This window comes from Argentina silus (assembly GCF_951799395.1).
Source record: "Argentina silus genome assembly, chromosome: 14".
Taxonomy (NCBI): domain Eukaryota; kingdom Metazoa; phylum Chordata; class Actinopteri; order Argentiniformes; family Argentinidae; genus Argentina; species Argentina silus.
This window is the reverse complement of record NC_139668.1, coordinates 13,911,815-13,933,517: the sequence shown is the minus strand read 5'-3', so window position 1 is coordinate 13,933,517 and position 21,703 is coordinate 13,911,815. Positions and strand designations below refer to the sequence as shown.

At 45.4% G+C, this 21,703-nt stretch overlaps 1 protein-coding gene across 2 annotated transcripts in view; it reads right to left on the bottom strand.

Annotated features, from left to right (window-relative positions):
* The window catches only part of dph1 (diphthamide biosynthesis 1), a 56,802-nt gene that overhangs the window by 23,219 nt on the left and 11,880 nt on the right, over positions 1-21,703 (bottom strand). The window contains exons 1-2 of one of the 2 annotated variants that reach the window (XM_083684398.1): positions 10,089-10,343; positions 4,548-4,669 (exon numbers count right to left, since the gene is read on the bottom strand). In XM_083684398.1, the coding sequence (XP_083540524.1) occupies positions 4,548-4,669; positions 10,089-10,267 (301 nt within the window). In that variant the 5' untranslated portion in view covers positions 10,268-10,343. Of the gene's footprint in view, positions 1-4,547; positions 4,670-10,088; positions 10,344-21,703 lie in introns of those variants that run through there. The other variant, XM_083684397.1, reaches the window with a different exon arrangement.

The window sequence follows — 21,703 nt, the reverse complement described above, 5'->3', positions numbered from 1 at the left end:
GACACAGGCATGGTGCAATTGCTTCCTATTCATTGTGTCGAAAGCTAATTTTGTGAGTCCTCGGGAGGTTAGCAGCTTCCCTGCTTCCTCAATCCCCTCACTTGCTTTGGGGGTAACGGTTCGCGCCGGGAAGGCAAACAGAGACATCAGCGGGCAATGAGAGAGAGAGAGAGAGAGAGAGAAGGAGAGAAAAAGTTGAGAGGAGACAGAGTATGAGAGAGAGAGAGATTGAAGGAGAGAGAGAAAAGGAGCGCGCACGAGAGAGCTAACTGACGGAAATGTTGAGTAAGGTCCCCTCATTTCCAGTGGGCCAGGCAGATACGTACAGCTGTTCCTTGTTTACAGGTACTCCCAAAAAACAAAACATTTGTTTGAGCAGAGTGGGATCGATCCATTCTATGATCACATTCGCCCAGCAGCCTGAGAGCACTTAGTCACTGCAATTATACACTCTGTCAATGAGTCACACAGACCAACGGGCACTTTTACTCATCTCCCTTTCACTCCCTCTCTCACTCACTCTTTCCATAACTGTTAGGCTTAGGATAAAACACGCATGCGCGCACACACACACACACACACACACACACACACACACACACACACACACACACACACACACACACAGAGTAGACTGGACAGAGGAACCTCAAAGTCTGAGAAAATGAAAGATTAAAGTAGTAATATGAAGAAAGAGAAAAAGAAGAGGGAGAGGGAGGTAGAGAGAGAGAGAGAGACACACACACACACACAACACTGACAGTCTCTTTAATCTCCTCCAGGTGTCTGACACTGTTAGATGTGTTGCTGATGATGCCTCACAACTTGAAATGGTGCATCACTGGGCCAGACAAGGCAGACACACAGACAGTCACAAACTCTTAAAGGTGCATTAACTGATTTTTTTCATTCTAAAATTGACCTAAATATGTATAATATGTTTGTAGTTTCTGGGGAATGAGACATCATGAAGTATTACTAAGCTCTGTAATGATTGCGTATATCTCTCTCTCTCTCTCTCACACACACACACACACACACACACACACACACACACACGGCTGAGAGAGAAGGTGTGAGTCCTAACGTGCCTAGTGGTGAGTATATTTTGTATAGTAGACCAATAAACTGTACTGTACTGTAGCAGGAGTCAAAGCTGAGTGTGCTGGAAAACCTTGTCAGTGCAGTGTAGGGTATAGATTTCTGGGGCTCAATTGAATTCCCGGTGTTTTTCTTTCACTGTTCTTCCAAATGCAAGCTGGGTAGTGATCCAAAGAAAATTCAATAAAGTTGTGAAATATAGTATAGTACGTGCCATGGGTCCTTCATCTGGCCTCCTTATTGTCACTCTGTCTAGAGACAAAATACATTTGACATTTAAAAAGTATTTTTTGTTCAAGTTTGCGCAATCGCGAATCTATAAACTGTGGCTTATGTGTCACAGACTTGCCAAAAGCATTCAAGGTAGTTCCTCAAGGAAGCTTTCTGTTCTATTTAGGTCGGTATACAAAGTCCCTCTGGGATTTTGTGATTCTGTGATCGCATAATTCAATGCAAAATCCAACCATTCTTGGTAACCAATTGCAACCACATGATAGGTCCGATCAAAAAAGAAATGTTTACCAATTAACGCGCTGTTATCCAGTCCAATCAAACCACACTTGTTTAGTACGCCGTGCAATAATGTGCTGGAACGAAAGAGGAAGTTGTCAATCATATAAGGACTGACAACATACAACGTTTTATTGCTTTAAGTGATAAAAAACATTATCAAAACAATTACATTTTCTAAAAGCTGCAGAAAAATCCTCACTGTCAAACAGATTTGAAAACTGGCACGCACACACACGAGCGCACACACACACACACAAACACACACACGACACACAAGACACACAGTGCTGAATTAATATTCTCCTGGTCATTTGTGGTATTTGGGAGAGGCAAGGTTGTTCTGGGCTGGCAGGGAGATATCAGGACTATTGATTTAGCATTTCCTCCCATGTTCCACTGCAGACAGACAGCGGGGTAGGAATGAATGGTCCTTAAGACCGGCACAGGCTTTTTAAAGGACAGCCCTAATACATGTTCTCCATTGATCGGCTGAGTAAATGTGCTGTCTATCCTCCAAAGGTCTGTGATGCCTAGCATGCTGGGGCTACAGTAAGCAGCATACTGAGCTATTGAAAACTACCCAGTGATAACACAAAAACCATAAATCTCATCAATAGAGCTGGGCTTTTCTTTTTTATTTAGTACACAGAATGGTCTGGAGTCCTTGCTGTCTGTCTCACATAGGTATTAGGGAGTACATTAACTGTGTGTGTGTGTGTGTGTGTGTGTGTGTGTGTGTGCGCTGTGTGTCTCAATCATCATATATCCCTCACTTGAACTTGGTACAGAGCTTAGTCGTACTTCATGATATCTCATTCCCCACAAACTACATAAATATGTGTACATATTTAGGTCAATTTTATGATGAAAATCAGAATGCACCTTTAAGAGTTTATGACCCTCTGTATGCTCACCTTGACTGGCCCAGTGATGCACCATTTCAAGTTGTGAGGCATCATCAGCAACACATCTAACAGTGTCAGACACCTGGAGGAGATTAAAGAGACTGGCCTGACTGTCAGTGTTGTGTGTGTCTCTCTCCTTGGGGAAGAGAGGAACTTGATTTTCATATTAGAATCCCCTTTACAATTTGTCACAAATACTAACCGCACTATCAGATGGTATGGCTAGCAATGGGACAGCAATACAAGTCATTCCTACTCAAAGAAAACAAGAAATAAATCTGGCAGTCTAGTCATTATTGTTACCATACAATTTTGCCAGTTAATATAAAACTAAGTTGGTGAAAAGTTCAAAAGTTCAAAGCAAATTTGAACTTTGGTGCAGTATCGTCATTACATGAAAAAACACATTTTTCCAATGACAACCTATGTTTTTTCCACTCAAATGTTAAAACAGAGAGTCATATGTTTTTGTTGGAGTGGTTTTACCTTCCACGGTTTAAGTATTGTATGCTTATATTACTTAATTGTATGAGTGAAAGTGACTGCCATCCACGGCCGGTCTAGTGATATATCGAACAGCCGTCGACGGCCGCTGTGGGGTCTCTAGAGGGTTAAATAAAAACAAATGTTCCTCCTGTTCCGTCCACCTCATCTCTTAGGCTGTTGTGTGGAGGCTTACAGAAGTAGTGGTTATTTTGCAATATTATAGCATTATTTGAAAGCAGCGCAAGGACGGTATTACAGTGCCTTCGGAAAATATTCAGACCCCTACTGAAATTTCCTTTTTTTCGCTTCGTCATTCACCGAATCACAGTGGAACACTTGATTATTTTACGCGAGGCTTTGCAATCACAAACCAGTGTGCGGATTGATGGCAAATTCTTTTAATTTAATCCATTTTAAATTGAGTGTCTATAACATAACAAAATGTGGAAAAAGTGAAGGGGTCTGAATACTTTCCGAAGGCGCTGTATATGAAAGCAATCTAAGCTCTGTTCGTACGGAGTTAGTTTGACAAGGGGAGGAAAGGTAATGTAATAATTATCAGAGTATCTTCACTTTCACACATTTTAGTCCAGTGTGAATCGGCAATTTTTACAGACTGCGTGAGACCGCGGTTTTAATAATTCTGGCCTCTTTTACCTCCAGTTTTTTGTCCCATAAAAATATTACCAGAACTTAATTTGCAATTGGCTACATAGTGTGAGATGTGTCCACCCCACTGATCACCAGAGACAGGGGAGTATCTTATAGTAACGCTCATATTTATTTTGCACTGAGTGCAATGACACAAAACAAATACCATAAGACAGCTAATCACAGTGGAACACTTGATTATTTTATGCGAGGCTTTGCAATCATAAACCACTTTCTCTGTCATTTTCATTGTCCTTCACAGCTCATGTCTCCCCCTTAATTCGCACTCTGGCCATTGTTAACAAATCAATGGGCATCTTTAATGGGCAGCAATCTACAGTACCATAAGGGCGGGGTGGGGGAAGAATTTGCCTCCATAGTGAGTTCCTAACTTTCCAAAACATTCCTTACTTTATTCTGTTATCCATAGGATGCAATATCAAAGCTGACTCGCGCTTATTTTTGTCAAAATACAGCTTACTGTCCATATAAGAGCTTAGGTAGAGAGAATGTGTGATGACTACAACAAACAGTATGAGAACAGACAATGTTATTTGAAAAACACCAGTTGGTCCCTGTTCAAATAACTTGGTCTTTAAAAAGGTCCAATCTTCATCTTCCTGTAATTCATGAGCTGTGGTGGATGAGCTGTGGTGGATGAGCTGTGGTGGAACACTTCACACGTCTTCAATTCACTTCTCAACTCGTGTCCGCTGCAGCAACGGCACTGAGGTACTGGGACAGCTCTCACCTACTGTGTATATCATGTGTGTGGGTGTGTGTTGCCACGTGTGTATATCATGTGTGTGGGTGTGTGTTGCCACGTGTGTATATCGTGTGTGGGTGTGTGTTGCCACGTGTGTATATCATGCGTGTGTGTGTGTGACTCACTGAGACAGCTGTGGCCGTAGTGCACCATGAAGTCTGCCCCCAGGGCGCGGGCGGTGAAGTCGTCCACACAGCAGGCTCCGTACGTCACGTCCCCCATCACTATGGTGTCTGCCTCAGTGAACCTAAGAGAGGGACGCAACCACCAATCAGCACGACGGACCATCCCCTGATAGTAACCATAGTGATCAATACACACAGCGTGGGGCAATCCTGATTGATCTCCAGGATCTATCCCCAGTCACTCTTCATACAGGACTACTGCTACTACTACTGTCAGAGACTCTGTGTGTGTGTGTGTGTGTGTGTGTGTGTGTGTGTGTGTGTGTGTGTGTGTGTGTGTGTGTGTGTGTGTGTAAAGATGGTTCCGAATATGGCGGAGCTGTCAAAAAAGTGACGTCACTGAGACCTAAGAATAGGGTACCAGTCAGTCTGGGTCAAGCCAATCGACATAAGCTTCTAATGTGGGAGTAATAAACGAAGAGAAGTGGACATAAGCAGATTAGAGGGAAGGTTGGCATGTGGTCTAACATCTGGATGGGCCAAGCAGAGTCAGGCTCAGTGACAGATGATATGACTGCTGTGCCCCAAAGCATATAAACACACCCAGCGGCCTAATTTAAGAGTAGATAGATAGATAGATAGATAGATAGATAGATAGATAGATAGATAGATAGATAGATAGATAGATAGATAGATAGATAGACAGACAGATAGATAGATAGATAGACAGATAGACAGACAGATAGATAGACAGATAGATAGACAGATAGACAGACAGATAGAGACACTTTATTGATCCCCGAGGGGAAATTAAAAGCGTTACAGCAGCTCACATCACAAACTAAATAAAGTGACAATAGAATAAAAAATAAAATAGACTTCTGAAACATTATATACAGTAAGATCAGTCCAGTACGATTTAACATCCCACAGCCTGAATCTGATCACCCGATCGAGCCAGCCAGAGGAGTTGTACAGTCTTATTGCGGCAGGCACAAAAGATCTCCTATAATAGGCTCAGGCTGTGTGTGTGTGTGTATGTATGTATGTATGTATGCATGCACGTATGTATGTATGTATGCATGTATGTATTTATTTATGTATGTATGCATGCGTGTGTGTGTGTGTGTGTGTGTGTGTGTGTTTCATAGATAAGGTCCTCTTTCTGTGGGGCACACAACTAGACTCCTACATGTGGCGAGTAGGCATATTTCTGTGTGAATAAATTAAACAGGGCTACAAGCTAATTAATTCTGCATCTCATCCTGCGATAATTTCCTGGGCATTAAAATGCTAAATAAACTCATAAATGCTGTAGAAAAGGAAGGGGGGGGCGCAGAACGCTGGGAGGGGGTGTGAATGGATGGAAAGAGCAGAGAGGACTGAATGCCTGAGATGGAAGGTGGGGTGATGGTGAGGCTGCTGCTGCTGCTGTTGTTGTAGTGTGTTTCTGGGCTGTGTTTTGAAATGTTTAGGCAAGGCAGGACAGGTCGTATTTATAGTAAAACTGGGGTAAACAGGAGATGGTAGTTATGCCCCTATATACCAACCTCCTTTCCACTAATACCAACTGTCTGCTTCTACTGCTGCCCAGAATCTGAACAGACTGCTCCATATCTGGTTAACTCTGCCTCTTCATTCATTTCTCTCCATCTTGGGGTTCCAGTGGAGGCTGTTGGAGGTAGAATGGAATAAGGAATGGCATCAAATGGTTTCACGTGTGCTTGATACCATTCCCCATTTCATTGCATGCATTAACCATGAGCCCGTCCTCCAATTTCTGCTTCCACCAGCCTCCCCTGCTGAGTGCCCGTTGTACTCCACCCTACCTTTGCCATCTACCTTAACAAGTGGGTGTCAGACTCTCAGTTCCGCATATTCACACCTTTCTACTACTTCTTTTTTCCTCTCTCTCCTCCCTCGCTTTTGCTCTCTCCTCTCTCTGTGCTCCACGACCAACATCCAGTTTTAAAAGTCTCTATATAACTCTCTATATTTATTTATCTCCTCCCAGCCCCCATATCCACCTCTCTTCTCTACTGTTTCCCTCTCTACTCTCTCTCTACCACCCCATCTCCCTGCTTCTTAAATATGATCTCCTCTCCCCCCCCTCCCTCTCAGTGCTCCACTACCTTCACCCTCCAGCTTTATAAGAGGGGCACTGACTCTCTCTCTCTCTCTCTTCATTTCTCTCTCTCACCAATCCCCTCTCTCTTCTCCTCTAATGGCTGCTCTCATGTGAAGGACACTACAGGCCACCTGAGCCTTGTAAAACATGGGGAGACGGATGGAGGGAACTCATCTGGTAAATAAATATTTGCCTTAGAACAATTGATTCGCTTACCCTTTCTCTCGTCATGGTCTTGATTCAGTGTGTCTCTCTCTATCTCTCTCACACACACACACACACACACACACACACACACACACACACACACACACACACACACACACAGTAGAGAGAGAGAGAGTGATGGTAATAATGGGAGACTAAGAACTAGTCTAATCCCTTTGTTAGTTTGAGATCTGTGCGTCTGCCTGAGCATGAGGTCTCCTCAAATTCCGGGACGGTTGTTCTTCTAAAGCATTCTAATGACATTGTTAGTGCTGCATAAATGTGTGTCTCCCAGCTAAAAATACACAGCTACTGTACCCCAGCAGAATACTTATTATGTTATGCCCTGCAATTTACAGTTACATTACACTGCCACATCTACAATGCAAACTAAGGCACCGCAGAAGATTACAGGATCTAATCAACCATCTATCTGCAAGAAATACCATTATCGATAGTATGATAATGCCATCTTAGCAGCGCTGCTATACACATCTCATTATTTTTCAGTGAGTGAGCGAGCTGAAATACTGTGGTAATCAATGCGTGAATTGGATTATGAGGCCCGTGTGAGAGATGTGACACCACCTGGGACCGGGGCTGAGTAATTACAGCGAGACCGGGAGCCCTGATCCCACTGTTTAGGAGAGAGGGAGGGGGGGAGGGAGGGGGGGAGGGAGAGAGAGACAAAAAGGAGAGAGAGAGAGAGAAAGAGAGGAAAACGAGCTAGCTGTCAGCGTTTACTGCAACCCTCAGGCCTCATCTCACACAGGACTTATGAGTGATCCACAGAGATAGCACCATCCCTCCTCCTTCTCTCCTTTCTCTCTCCTTCTGCACTACCCTCCCTGCTCCAATATCATCACATTTTCTGATGACACTGCTGTTGTAGGCCTGTTCATCAACCAGCCAGCCTACAGGGGAGAGGTAAGAGCCCTAACAGAATGATTCCAGTACAACAACCTCTCCCTCGACACCCGCAAAACCATGGAGTTGACCATGGACGGTAGGAAGGGGAGGCACCATCGAGAGCGTCCTATCCCCGGCTGCATCACCACCTGGTACCGCAGCTGTACAGGTCTCAACCGCAGAGGGTGGTGGAGATGGCTCAGTCCATCACTGGGGGCGAGCTCCCAGCCATTCAGGACATCTACACAAGGCGGTGTCAGTGAGGAAGGCCTGGAGGATCACCAAGGACCTCAGCCACCCCCAGCCACAGTCTGTTCTCTCTGCTTCTACCTCATATCATAACACTTTTGAACAGCTAACCCTAGCTGCCCATCAGCACTACTTGCTGCTCACCTGCACCGAAGACAATTTGCACTGACTCACATCAACCATACACACATGCACCCAGCTCACTGCTGCTATTTATTACTGTATTGTATTGCATTACTCACTTTATCCTACACTCATTGCTTCAGTGTCCATTACACTTATTGCCTATTGGGTTATTATTGCTTTTTTTTTTTTCTTACTTCCTGGTATTTGTACTGTTGAGAGGAAACTTGCAAAGTAACATTTCATTGTACAATTCACAACCTGCATCCTGTACATCTGACCAATACACTTTTACATGATCTGGCGTCCATCCCTCTCTCTTCTTCCCTCCTCAATGTGCCCCTTCTCGGGCTCTTCAGCTGAAACAGAACTGAAATGTCATTAAGATGTAATTAAGATGTAGCAGAAGCCTGTGAACTCAGTAACAGCCCTGGTTCATTAGGAAGACAGATAGATGTGTGTGAAACATACAGTAGCTCACTGACTTGAGTTTGTCAAAAATAACCACAGAGAGAAGAGCAAATAATACACTCACCGGACACTTTATTAGGTACACCTGTTCAACTGCTCGCACAAATATCTAATCAGCCAATCACATGGCAGCAACTCAATGCATTTAGGCATGTAGACATGGCCAAGACGACCTGCTGAAGTTCAAACCAAGCATCAGAATGGGAAAGAAAGGTGATTTAAGTGACTTTGAATGTGGCATGGTTGTTGGTGCCAGATGGGCTGGTCTGAGTATTTCAGAAACAGGGATTTTCACACAACCATCTCTAGGGTTTACAGAGGATGGTCCGAAAAAGAGAAAATATCCAGTGAGCGGCAGTTCTCTGGGCGAAAATGCCTTGTTGATGCCAGAGGTCAGAGGAGAATGGCCAGACTGATTCGAGATGATAGAAAGGCAACAGTAACTAAAATAACCACTCGTTACAACCATGGTATGCAGAAGACCATCTCTGAACGCACAACAATCCAATAGAGCACCTTTGGGATGTGGTGGAACGGGAGATTCGCATCATGGATGTGCAGCCGACCAATCTGCAGCAACTGCGTGATGCTTATCATGTCAATATGGACCAAAATCTCTGAGGAATGTTTCCAGCACCTTGTTGAATCTATGCCACAAAGAATTAAGGCAGTTCTGAAGGCAAAAGGGGGTCCAACCCCAGTACTAGCAAGGTGTACCTAATAAAGTGGCCGGTGAGTGTATGTGACACATAGCACGCACTTACTTTGTGAGTAACACACACACACACAGACACAGACACAGACACACACAGCTTGAGTGAAGGGAGTAAAGTAAAGGTATCATTGTAAAGGTATCATCAGCAAGGAGGGTTACATTGTCACAAGGCTGGCATGAAAGTAGATCCACATACTTCACGCTGTATAAAGATAAAATCATTGCCTGAAATTTCATCAGAGCCCCGGCATAAGAGAGGGGCCTGCTGGCCCGGACTCCAGTTCTCTCCGGTTTTGGGAACGTCATAGCAGACACAGAAAAGTCGTGAACAGACAGACACACAGATTGACAAACTCCCCCGACATCCCGAATCTGAGAGTCACACTGCAACCACATCCTGCTTGATGAGGATTAATTGTCGTGCTTTCGTTAGCACGTTGCGTTAATTTGGTTGAATAGGAGCTGACTAGCCACTTGAGTTGTTCAGAGAGCCACTGGTGCCACTCCTGCCGCGCTCCACTCAAGTTGGATGGCATTTTGATGCAGATGTGTATTGAAATGTGTTTAGTACAGACTTTAATGGCTTTCAAACATGAGTCACGACTACCCGGTCACTTTCAGACAGCAATACAGACAAATGACGCTGGTTCAACCAGGAAGACTGATCTGAGCGCCACTGCACCTCGTCAACTATAATCCAATCGGCTCTAAATTTGAGAGTATTTAAATAACGTCCTACCTGCCTGTCAGAGACCTGCAGTCTGTTAGAAATCCGTCACGCTCGACGGTAGCGCACGCGCCTGCTGCTAATCCATGAAGCCTTGTTTCCCTGTTCTCCGGTGCTCGACCCTCTCCGTGGTCTTGCTTTGGCCTCCAGTACGCTGTGCTGTGCTGGCTTTTGATCCATCTCATTCGCATCTGGCCAGCCCTTGTTCCACCGGTTCACCTGTCGACTACTCCGCCGCTCGACCCGTTACCGTGGTTGTCTGCTGTCTTGTTTTCCGGCTGTGCCACTGGCTGTTACCGGTCGTCATTGTCGTGCCCATACTTGTTCTTTCTCGTCTCTTTCTTTCTGAAAATGTTTGCGTGTGTTGACACACGGCCTATTCTTCAAGGCTTATTCATGGTTGCATGTTTTGCAGGCTTTAACTTCACAAGCAAACTTTGACTCTGTTAGACACGTGTATCACGTCCTTGTTTGTTTACAATCACAGTGATTACGTCACTCAAGTTCCGACTGGTTTCTAGTTGCAACTTCAACTTTCCACTGCACTGCCACACTGCTCCTCCCCTCCAGCTCCGATTGGTTCCACATCAAACTTACTGGCCTCACTGACTTACTCGATCTGACTTATGTAACAACACTGCTGTTAGTTATTTATTTCGTTCCATCTTCTGTGAAGCTTTCAATGTCCCAACGGGTTGGTGTCATCTGTGTAACTAATAATATTTTCTCTTCCTTCTTCCTCTGTCAGTGGTATCTGCAGGCTATCATTCTGGTTCCCACCAGCCCTGAATGCTGTTGTGGGGGATGTGCTGACATTCCTGCATGCTTAGGTGATTGAACCTCTGCACATTGCAAGATCCAGCTTCATCGCAGGTTCCCAGACCCAGCAGGCTACATGGCCCGCCCTTCGTGGGAAACCTCTGTAGTGCCAGTCCTGTCTCTAACCGAGCTGCTTAGGTTAGCTACCTGTGTTGTGGGATCTTCGCTGCAAGACAATGCCAAAGCCGCCGATCTAATGGACCAGCCCGAAGAATCTGTCCCCTCATGAGTTAGAATTACTAACCTCACTCTGGGTACTCTGGTTAGTAATGAGGGCCCAGGGCATCTAGTGTTAAGGTGTTAAAACTGATTCACTTAACAGGCCCGAATGTACTATTTTGCGGCCTGGGCTGTAAATGACCTCCTACCTGCCTGTCATGCACCTGCTGTCTTTCAGAAACCCATCATGCTCCAACGACCACCACCAGGCTGAAGGTCTTGCCTACCTCTCGCCAGGTACTCCAGGTGCACGGTGGCAGCTCGCCCTTCAGAGAGGCTCACCTGCTATCCAGGCGATGACCCTGCGATACCATTCCCAGGCCAACGGGCCATCGCCAAAACTATCCATTTCTAATCTGTCAAATTCAGAAAAGGTCTCTCTCTAGTTGAAACACACTTTGAATGACCCACACACCACCACATGACTAAAAAAACACATACAGGTGTGCGTTTCTGGACGTCTTTCTAAATCATATGCTCTCTAACATTGGGTGGTCCATTACTCACAAGAACCCAGACACTGGAACAAAAAAAAAAGAGTTCCAGTCATTTGAAACAAAACATTTCACAACAAATTAGCCTTTTTTCAGACAGCAAATACATAGGCAGACAACTCATGAATCCATGTGCTTAGCGATAATATGGCCCATTGCTGTCATTGTGATTTATGAACAGCAAAAATATTATAATCTCCCAGCTGTGTGCCACGGTGCTCTGAGACTGTGTGTGTGTGTGTGTGTGTGTGTGTGTGTGTGTGTGTGTGTGTGTGTGTGTGTGTTGCAGGGAAGAGGGGAAGGGGGCAGAGAAAGAAGGGGGTGAAAGAATTAACTCTCAATTCCTCTAAACCCCCAAACTAAAATTACATTCATAAAAGTCAGTCTGACCACAGGGGCTGGTCTCTTCAGACAAGGAAACATCTTTTATTGTAACAATGCATCAAACCATTATGCCTATTTGTATAAAACATTAAAGCTAATCTGCTAGCATTACATCAAAATCAAGTACTTATCATCGTGTGAAATCAATTCACATCTACGCCTTGGGGCTGGCTGGCGGCCATATTGAAAAATGGCTGCCAGGAAATGCAGAGTAATCGACCATGGCCTCTAGATGAATATCCCTCTGAGAGTGTGCATTCTTCCTAGCTGTGTGCAAAATGCGGTGCTTCTATCACCAAAGCCAACTACGATCCGTCACATGTCTGCCTTACCATCAGTCTGCTGGTGAGCAACAGTATGTTCTGGTAGAGTGAGGTATCTGTACAGCAGCATGTCAACAGAGCAGAGCAGTCTGAGACCATTCTCTCTCCAGGTCTAACATTAGAGGAGACTGGTGTTAGAGGGGAATGGTCTCAGGGGAGCATCGGCAGACAGCCAGGTCAGCAGGGTCGGCTTAGGAAGAAGTGCTCTGCCGCACCTGCATGGGAGCCACTGACACACTTCAGACAACTTTACAGAGCGTGTGTGACAGCTGTGTCTACCTTCCTGCGACAACATCCAGCATGTGCACGTGCACATACACACACACACACACACACACACACACACACACACACACACACACACACACACACACACACACACACACACACACACACACACACACACACACACACACACACACACACAGTGCCTACATCACTCAACTTTTCCCTCATACACAAAAATCTGGTTATGGGTGTAAAATATTTATATCCCGCACCTGGTGACGGCTCATCTTTCATTTCATTACGCCTCAGACATGAGCTGCGTCTGCGAGGGGAGTGGGCCTGCGCACGAGGCTATGGAGGGGAAGGGAGGGAGGGAGGGATATTGGCAAAGGGAAAAAGAGGCACCTCCCTCGGTAGCAGGGCAACTCAGCAGAGAGGAACCCTCGTTATTTTCTCTTTAAAATAATTGAGTTATATGGAGGGAGAAAAAAAGTCAAAAGAGGAAAGGAGCAAAATGAAAGTCTTGTGAGCGGAGTTAGTGTCTGGGAAGGGAGATGACAGAGAGAGGAACAATAAAAGAGAAAATAAAAAAAAAAGTGACTTGAAAAGCAGATGAGGAGGAGGGTGGAAGGGAGGGAGGGAGTGAGAGAGACAGAGAGAGGGAGGGAGGGAGTGAGAAAGAGACAGAGAGAAAGAGTCAGAGAGAGAGAGGGAGAGAGAGAGAGAGAGAGAGAGAGTGAGCAGAAGGCGGCCCCCGATGGCTGAGAGCGTGCGGCAGATGAGCTGTTTGCTCTGGGGTTTGTAATATTAACAAATCTGATATCTGTAATCTTCTTTGCACACACAGAACACAGAAAAAACCCTGGAAAAAATATGCCCCTCTCCAAAAAGAAATCTGGCAGGGGGGGCACCACGTTGGGGGATTAAATCTCTCTCTCCCTCCCTTTCTCTCTCTCCCTCCATCCCTCCCTCCCACACACCCCTGCCCTCTCAATTTCTCGGAGCTTCTCGCTTGGCAACACATCTTCCTGTTTCGTGTCGTCTAATGCCGTCTAATGTTCAGACCCCACAGCGTGAGACACACCCACTTCTTACACTGGGAAGGACGGCGAGACAAAAAAGGCTGCAGAAGACGACAAACTAATTGCCGTGTTTGAATGTGATGCAGTGGTAAATATGGCAAACAGCGACATACAATGGCTAGGAGGTGGGAGGTGTGTGTGTGTGTGTGGGGGGGGGGGGTGATGCTAAGACACATGTTTTCAATAACACCATTAGATAATCCTTTTAACTCCCCTTGTTCATCAAAAGCTCATGAGCCGGGGTCATTAGGTAAAAGCCTACAGCTCTATCAAGACACGGGGCCTCTGTACTGCACAGCACATTCAGACCAGCACCGATCCAAACTATAAACACAGAACAAACAACAAGGTGACGAGGAAACAATTATTATTATTATTATGATGATGAGATTCCGACATTGTCTTCGTGCAGAACTGGGGGGGGGGGGGGGGGGACTAAAAAGGTGCACGTGGAACTTATCTCTACGGGATCTCTAAAAAAGAATCCAGAAAATCTTAATCTATTTTTTACAGTGCCTGTTATCAGATCTCATAAAGAGCGGGAACAGGGGAGGCACAGGTGGGAGCAAGGAGTACAGAGAGGACATTTACTGCTGCTGAACCATGAGTTAGCTGCTGCTGTTGTTGTTCCTACTGCTACTGCAGCTCCAAGCCTTCATCCCTCTCTGCTTAGCCCGAGTTAAATTAGTCATAACACTTGAGAGTTTCCGAAAGCCCCGATATGAATGACATCTTCACGGACCAATTTAAAATTCATCAGCTTGGAGACAAAAAAAAATGAGCATTTACATGAAAATTCATAACGCTTTGCTTACTAACAAGAGCAAGCAGACTGGGACACACTCTGGTGCAAAATATACTGCATTCTCACACTCTATTCCCACACTCAATTTCCATGCCCAGAAGGGCTAAGAACAACTGTGAGACAAAATGATTACAAGGAGCTATCGCGGTAGAGATTGATGGGGTTTCTTCGTCTCCCCCCCCCCCCTCCCCCCCCTCCCCCCTCCCCCCACTCCTCCAACCTCCCTCTATCATCTATCTGTCACTCGATTCCCTCAAGTCATATGACAGTCCCTCTCCTCCTCTCTCAAAACTCCCCCTCTTCATTTTAACAACTTGTTTGGGCTTCTCTCCTCTCTTCCCACTCCTTATCTTAATCTCCTCTTTCATCCATCACTCCGTCCAACCATCTTACCATCTGGGTTTACTGGTTCTACACTTCAACATTCTTCATTACTCTGCTGTACCACTCCCTCTTTTAGGTTTGCTCTTCATTTGCTCCCTCAACCCATAATGTCATCCTTTCACTCCTTCCCTCTCTCTTTCAGGAACACTGGCGCCATGAGTAACCTTTTCCAGGGAGGAATGTTGTGTTACACACAGTTAGAGGGCTCTCATTAGTTTCCAATAATATATCTGCCCTTGACTGGGCGATGTTTGCATTATGACCATTATGTCATAGGAGAAAGACAATACAGAGCTCTTATTGGTTTAAAACATCCTGCTGCCGTATGTCTATAAACAGCGACTTCCAATTTCGTAAAAAAACGGAAATAGGCCTTTGGATGAGCACAATGTCACACAATGTTTTCAAATTACCAGTATGCAGCCACACAATTTGCATATTTTTCCAATTCTATTGTATGCACCTTGGGTGGTTTTAACCTTCAGCCTCTCCAGCACCGTACCCCAGCACTCCTCATCTTTTCTACTTTTTTTTTTTTTTTTTTTTTTCTTTCTTCTTTTTTTTCCCTCAGAGACACATACAAAGACAAACAATACATTTGAATAGGAGGGTGTGTTTTTTTCCTCCAACAGTGGAGGGTCTGGGTGTCTGCGTGGTTCAGCTCCCATACGCAAATCAAACCTGCGTAGCGAGAGTCAGTATTAGCAATTACATGTTTGTGGATTCCAAGAAAAACAAACCAAAACCAACCAACTGGACAAAAACAAAACAAACAACAGATCAATTTTGTCAAGCAATTCAGCCAACCTGAACTATTTTCCATAATTATGTAACATTACATTTGATTTATAGATGAAGTCAGCAAGTAGCCTATATTTGGTAATCAAGCAGCTATTTTTTACCATATTTTATATGTTTTTATTGAGTTTAACAATAATTCCCCACCCCTCCTCCCCCTTCCATAACTGCAAATCACAACGCGAGCAAAGTCAGATGAAATCTGCAACGCTATCCTCGTTGCTCAAGTGTTATGTATGATCTCATGTGGGCGGTATGATCAGGTTTCATATACAATGTTTTATTCAGAACGTGAACGTATACTACACAAGAATACCAACATACTGTCCCTACATATTGTTTGCCCTAAAGTGAACTGCAGCTTGTGGAACACAAAAGATTTGTGGTAGAGTGGAAGGAGGGAGAGTAGCAGATCAGCTCCCAAAGAAACAAGATATCACTTGGACCAACTTGTGTTTAAAAAAATACCTTTATCTACTCTCAGGCAGTTTGTTGTAGTCATCAAATGAAGCTCTTAAATTAACCCTAAATGAAGCTCTTAAATGAACCCTAAATGAAGCTCTTATCTGTAAAAATGACCATTCATGGCTATGGTTTGACAGACAGGCCTATTTGTGACTGAACATTCACAATGACAGGTCAAAGAGGCACAATTTTATACTGCAGGCCTAGGGGATCCCCTGTATCTTTGCCGATGTACTACCACAGATAAGTGTTGCAGTGCTAATAGCTTTTTTTTTGTTTTTCAATGCTGCTACATAGGCCTATATGTTTGTCAATTACTTTCAGTGTCACTTCAACAAATGGCGATGACATGAGCGATGTTACCTGATTAGTCTACTGTTGAATCAACATTATCCATAAAATACTGACAGCAAAATATGCATTTTCAAATCCTGCCAATAGTGTTGCTGGACTTGATGCAGCCTCTTCAGCGTGCAGGGAACATGGAGATTGTGTGCGTAAAATATCAGATGAGAATGAGCATGTCTATGATAGGAAATAGAAATAGATGCCTTTATGACAATTGTATTTGTAAAAAAAAAGCGCTATTCAAATCCATTGGATTGTGTAGTCACAGTGAGCTAATGTTGACTATGCTTGCCACCCACCATGTACTCAGCCAACTAAAGCACTTGGATGACAAGAACATCCCGCCCTCACTCTAAACCGCGCCCCTAGCCCAGAAGCGTTCATGTATTTTAAGAAGATAGAAATTACTCAGTATTTTAGATATTTTCACCTCAGATGTACTGTACTGAGTCATACAGTACTGAGTCATACAGTACTTAGGCTACAGACAGTAACTCAACTATTTGAAGGGGGGGGGGGGGGGGGGGGGGGTTAGCTCATAAATAAATAAATGCAAGAAAGACATTTAACCCATTTAACAGCATCAACCTAAACAACCGTTGGAGTATTAAATTCAATCTTTGAGTGCCCCCACGCCCTTTTTAAACTTCAATCATGTCCTGTGTCATCATATCCCCCAGATTTAATGAGCACATCCGGAGCACTCCTTCTCACACACACCGCTGGGCAAAGAAATATGTTTATTTCATTACTTGGTAAATAACTCCAAAAAGCCCACACTGATGCCCTGGTCTCTCTCTACTGGGCACTGTGTAGGCTAATTAGCAAGCAACTCTTCACCTTTTGGACTCTGTTCTCCAGCTGGGCATGTTTCATTAAAGAACAGTGAGGGACAGAAAGGGCAGAACCCTTAAGACTATTATAAACACCATCAAGCCCCCCAACAGAGTTGTTCAATCTTGTAGGATCGGATCTACGAAGAGTGGCGTCCATCTTATGTTTTTTTTTATTTATTTTTTTTACTTTTGGAGTGCATCGATTGTATTTTTCGAGACAGCTTGGGCAATTTCCTAGGTGTTATCTGCCAAGGGATGTTATATTACACCCAGTATATCACCACCTATCAGTCTGTATATACTGTATACTGTAGAGAGAGAGAGAGAGATGTGATTTAGGGTGGCCAATATAACAGAGTGTATCGGAAGTGGTTCTCCAGGGCCTTTGGGCTTTGAGTTACAGGGGGTGTGGCTCTCTTAACACTCTCTTAACTCCCATGGCGATGTCACTTCCTGAAGTGAGGCTACGTCCTCCTAATAGTTGATGTAGCACTAGCGAGTTTGGATGAAGGCTTTATGATCACTGGGCCCCATTTGTTAGACAGAAGATAACATTTCTATGTTGACTATATGAACGCATCACATCACATGCATTAATCACACACTGTAGTTCCAAGTGCTTCATGATTTCTTTCTTCCAACTCATAGTTTGGGAGCCGCTGAAGGATGTGTGTTCATATCCATCTCTAACCAAACTGTCTTGTACACTTGAGATGGAGTTTATGCCTGAGCGCTGGTTCTCTCCTCTTTAAGAAGTTTAGGTGGGCAGTGAGGGGGTGAGAGACAGCAATTGCAACATCGTATCAAAAGGCGGCTCGTGAGAGCTCCTAAAATGTAATAATAACTTAAATTCCTGTGCCAGTTTGCCTATTATTAAACAGCCCACATCCACAACAGTAAAGCTAACAAACTCACTAGCTAGGACAGAAGTGTTCATGTATTTTAAGACATTTTGTCTGCAAATGTATCTCATAAAAAGGCAGACAGGGGGATTGACACGCAAGACGAGTGAGAGAGAGAAAGTTGTACATTATGACACAGGAAGGAGGGCGGAAAGGGAGGAAAAACGAGGTAGACAAAGAGTAAGCACTATGTTAAAAACCTATGTTTTCTCTAACCACGAAAATACTAAATCAGCCAGTGTCATTCCCCAAAATGTATCAAATCAACCGATAAGTATAACCAGCTTAAGTTCTAGTTGGCGGTTAACCGATTAACGCTGAATCACTGGACATTGAAGGGCTGAGAGAGATCTAGAAGAGGTTTATATGGACAGTGGGACACATCTACAAGAGGTTTAGGTGGGTAGTGAGGGGGTGAGACATCTACAGGAGCTTTAGGTGGGTAGTGAGGGGGTGAGACATCTACAGGAGCTTTAGGTGGGTAGTGAGGGGGTGAGACATCTACAGGAGGTTTAAGTGGACAGTGAGGAGGTGAGACATCTACAGGAGATTTAGGTGGGTAGTGAGGGGGTGAGACATCTACAGGAGGTTTAAGTGGACAGTGAGGAGGTGAGACATCTACAGGAGGTTTAGGTGGGTAGTGAGGGGGTGAGACATCTACAGGAGGTTTAGGTGGGTAGTGAGGGGGTGAGACATCTACAGGAGGTTTAGGTGGGTACTGGCAGTCAAGGGGTGATATTCATCAATGGGGGGGTTAGGGTGGGCAGTGAGGGGGTGCCTAGCAGGAGATCCCATTAGTCAGAGTACTGCTCTGGCAGTGTGTGTGTGTGTGTGTGTGTGTGTGTGTGTGTGTGTGTGTGTGTGCGTGCGTGCGTGTTGCCCTCTGTGCCCAGTGTGAGCTCCTTATGTAAGAGTCGAGGACAGAAGGCTAGGACACACACACACACATACACACATACACACATACAGTCACACACAGTCACACACACAGTCACACCCGGGCACTCGCTACCTACTGCTCAGCTGTGCTGTGGGAGCGGAGAGGCAAGTGGCGAGGTGGGGGCAGCGAGGCATGGCGCTGCGGGCTCCTGTGTGTGTGTGTGTGTGCGTGTGTATATGTGTGTGTGTGTGTGTGTGTGTGTGTTAGGCTCTTTTCTCAATGGCAGAGCTGACATTTACCCCAGGAGACCGTGGGCTGCAGCTGCTGCCACTGACGGATATGAATCAAACAGCCTGTAATGGAACACAGCCGAGGCTGATGGAGCCACAGGACGGGGTCCACTCCACTGATGGCACTGAGAGTGCCTATAGAGGTCTGGAGCAAGTGAGAGAGAGAGAGAGAGAGAGAGAGAGAGAGAGAGAGAGAGAGAGAGAGAGAGAGAGTGTGTGTCTGTGTGTACACTCACGCGTGTGCGTGCGTGCGTGAGTGAGTGAGTGTGAATTAACGTCTCATTTCATTAACTCTCACCAGCTACGAACACTGTCTCAGTGTGCCTGTGATGTCTCTGAAAACTGGGACATTCAACTGGTGATGCTGTGAGCTTGTGTACAGACAGACAGACAGCATACCAAACAACATCTTTCCCAGCGCCATTCACCCTGCTTCATCAGAAATGGTTTCCAGGTTTCTGGGATAGGTAATAAAGAACACCGTCCCCACACAGCGAGAGAGCAAGCTTGAATTGACACTCAGCTCCTCACACGATAAACATTTCATTGAGTGTGAATCCGAACATGCATGTAATCTGTGTGAGATAAACTGCTTCAGGGCCTCTGTTCATAGCTTGTAGGTCCAGTCGTTTAACCTCTGTGTCCAAGACCCCTGGTTGTGTTACAACAAGCACAATAACTGCGTGGAGACCCCCCCCCACCCGCCCCCCACCTCCAGTCTCCGGGATTAGGACATGGATGGCTGGGATGCAAAGAACACAAACCCTGCTCTCTCCTCTCCCTCACCAGAGGAAATACAATCACATTTTTATTGTCCATGTTTAGACCCTGCTCTCTCCTCTCTCCCTCACCAGAGTAAATACCATCACATTTTTATTGTCCATGTTTATATATCACCTGACTGCCTGCCTAAGTACCCAGCCCAAGACACACATTGCATATACACACATACATACATACATACATACATACATATGTATACACACACACACATCAATTACAGGCACAACATCAGCAGCGCCACAGGAGCCGTGCAGCGCTTGCCTGTGTGTTGGCACCTGAGTAGTTGATGCCAGCAGCCTTCCGGTCGCCAGCTCACACCCCACCCACGCCCCACCCACGCCCCACCCATGCAGTTGTTCCTGTCAGCCCTGGGATTCGAACCGGCAACCTTCCGGTTACTAGCCTGCCTCTCTAACCTCCGGGCTCCCACCTGCCCCACCTGTTCTTATTATTGAAGAAAGTGAATAAAAGGATCATGCCAGGCTGTCCCTGGAGACAGCTGGCACGGCATCTAAGGCAATGAAACATATGGTGAGATGACAACGCGCACACACACGCATTATCATCATCGCCTGCCTGCCTGTCCAAGTAAGGGATTCTCTTTGATGTTCTGAACGCTTTTTTTTTGTTTTTTTTTCGGTTTTCAGTTGTTTCCCTCTCGTTTACCTCGAGTTCTCTTTGAATTGGCACGACCAAAAGAGCGAAATGGTAAAAGCACAAGCGTAGGTCTACAGAATGAGAGACTTTAGAGGATGCACTGTGATGTCGGAGCCGCAGTTATAAAACTGAAAGCATGTCATTACATTAGCCCTCTGGGCCTACAGTATCAAAGCCACTTGGAACTAGAGGAAAGTCGACCTGCCTGTGTTGAGAACTTGTGTTTAAAGACGCCTGTGTACCCCGCAGGGAGGCACATACTGTATGAGCTACAGTAGCATGTGGGCATGAGAGTGGGTCCATAACCAACTGTGTGTGTGCGTTGCTGAAAATGAAAAGCAACGAAGATAAACGTAGGCCCTAATGTCTACAGTTCAGTACGGTGTGCAATATGTACAGCATACATCTTTTATGAGCACCGATGTGCCCTTGAGTGGGTGTCCGCTGGCTGTATCGCAGTGCATTTTCAGTCAGTACTGGAAGTGCCGTGCCTAGTGAGAGTGAGAGTGAGAGTGTGAGTGTGTGTGTGTAAGTGTGTGTGTGTATGTGTGTGTGTGAGTCCTCTCGGATATGCGTGAGTGAGTGTGTGCTGCATGCATGTGTGAGCGCCGCCGCGTGCATCCAGTTTGTGTATTAACTGCCGAGCTGGTCTATAATTCACAGCAGCTTGCTCTCATTAAGGCTTAGTCCATCCCGACCAAGCTCCTTACACTAGGCCAGCTTAGGCCCCTCTGGCCCTACACAGATATGGACCTCAGCCCTGCGTGTCCCGACTGACTGACTGACTGGCTGGATCAGAGTGGGTGGGGTCCCTAGTGTTGGTGTTGTTTTATAACAGCTCCACAACTGACACAATCATCCGCTAACCCCGGTGGATGAGGAGGTGAAGGCAGGTCAGATGGTGCCTGGTGCTGCAGGGACACCGAGAGG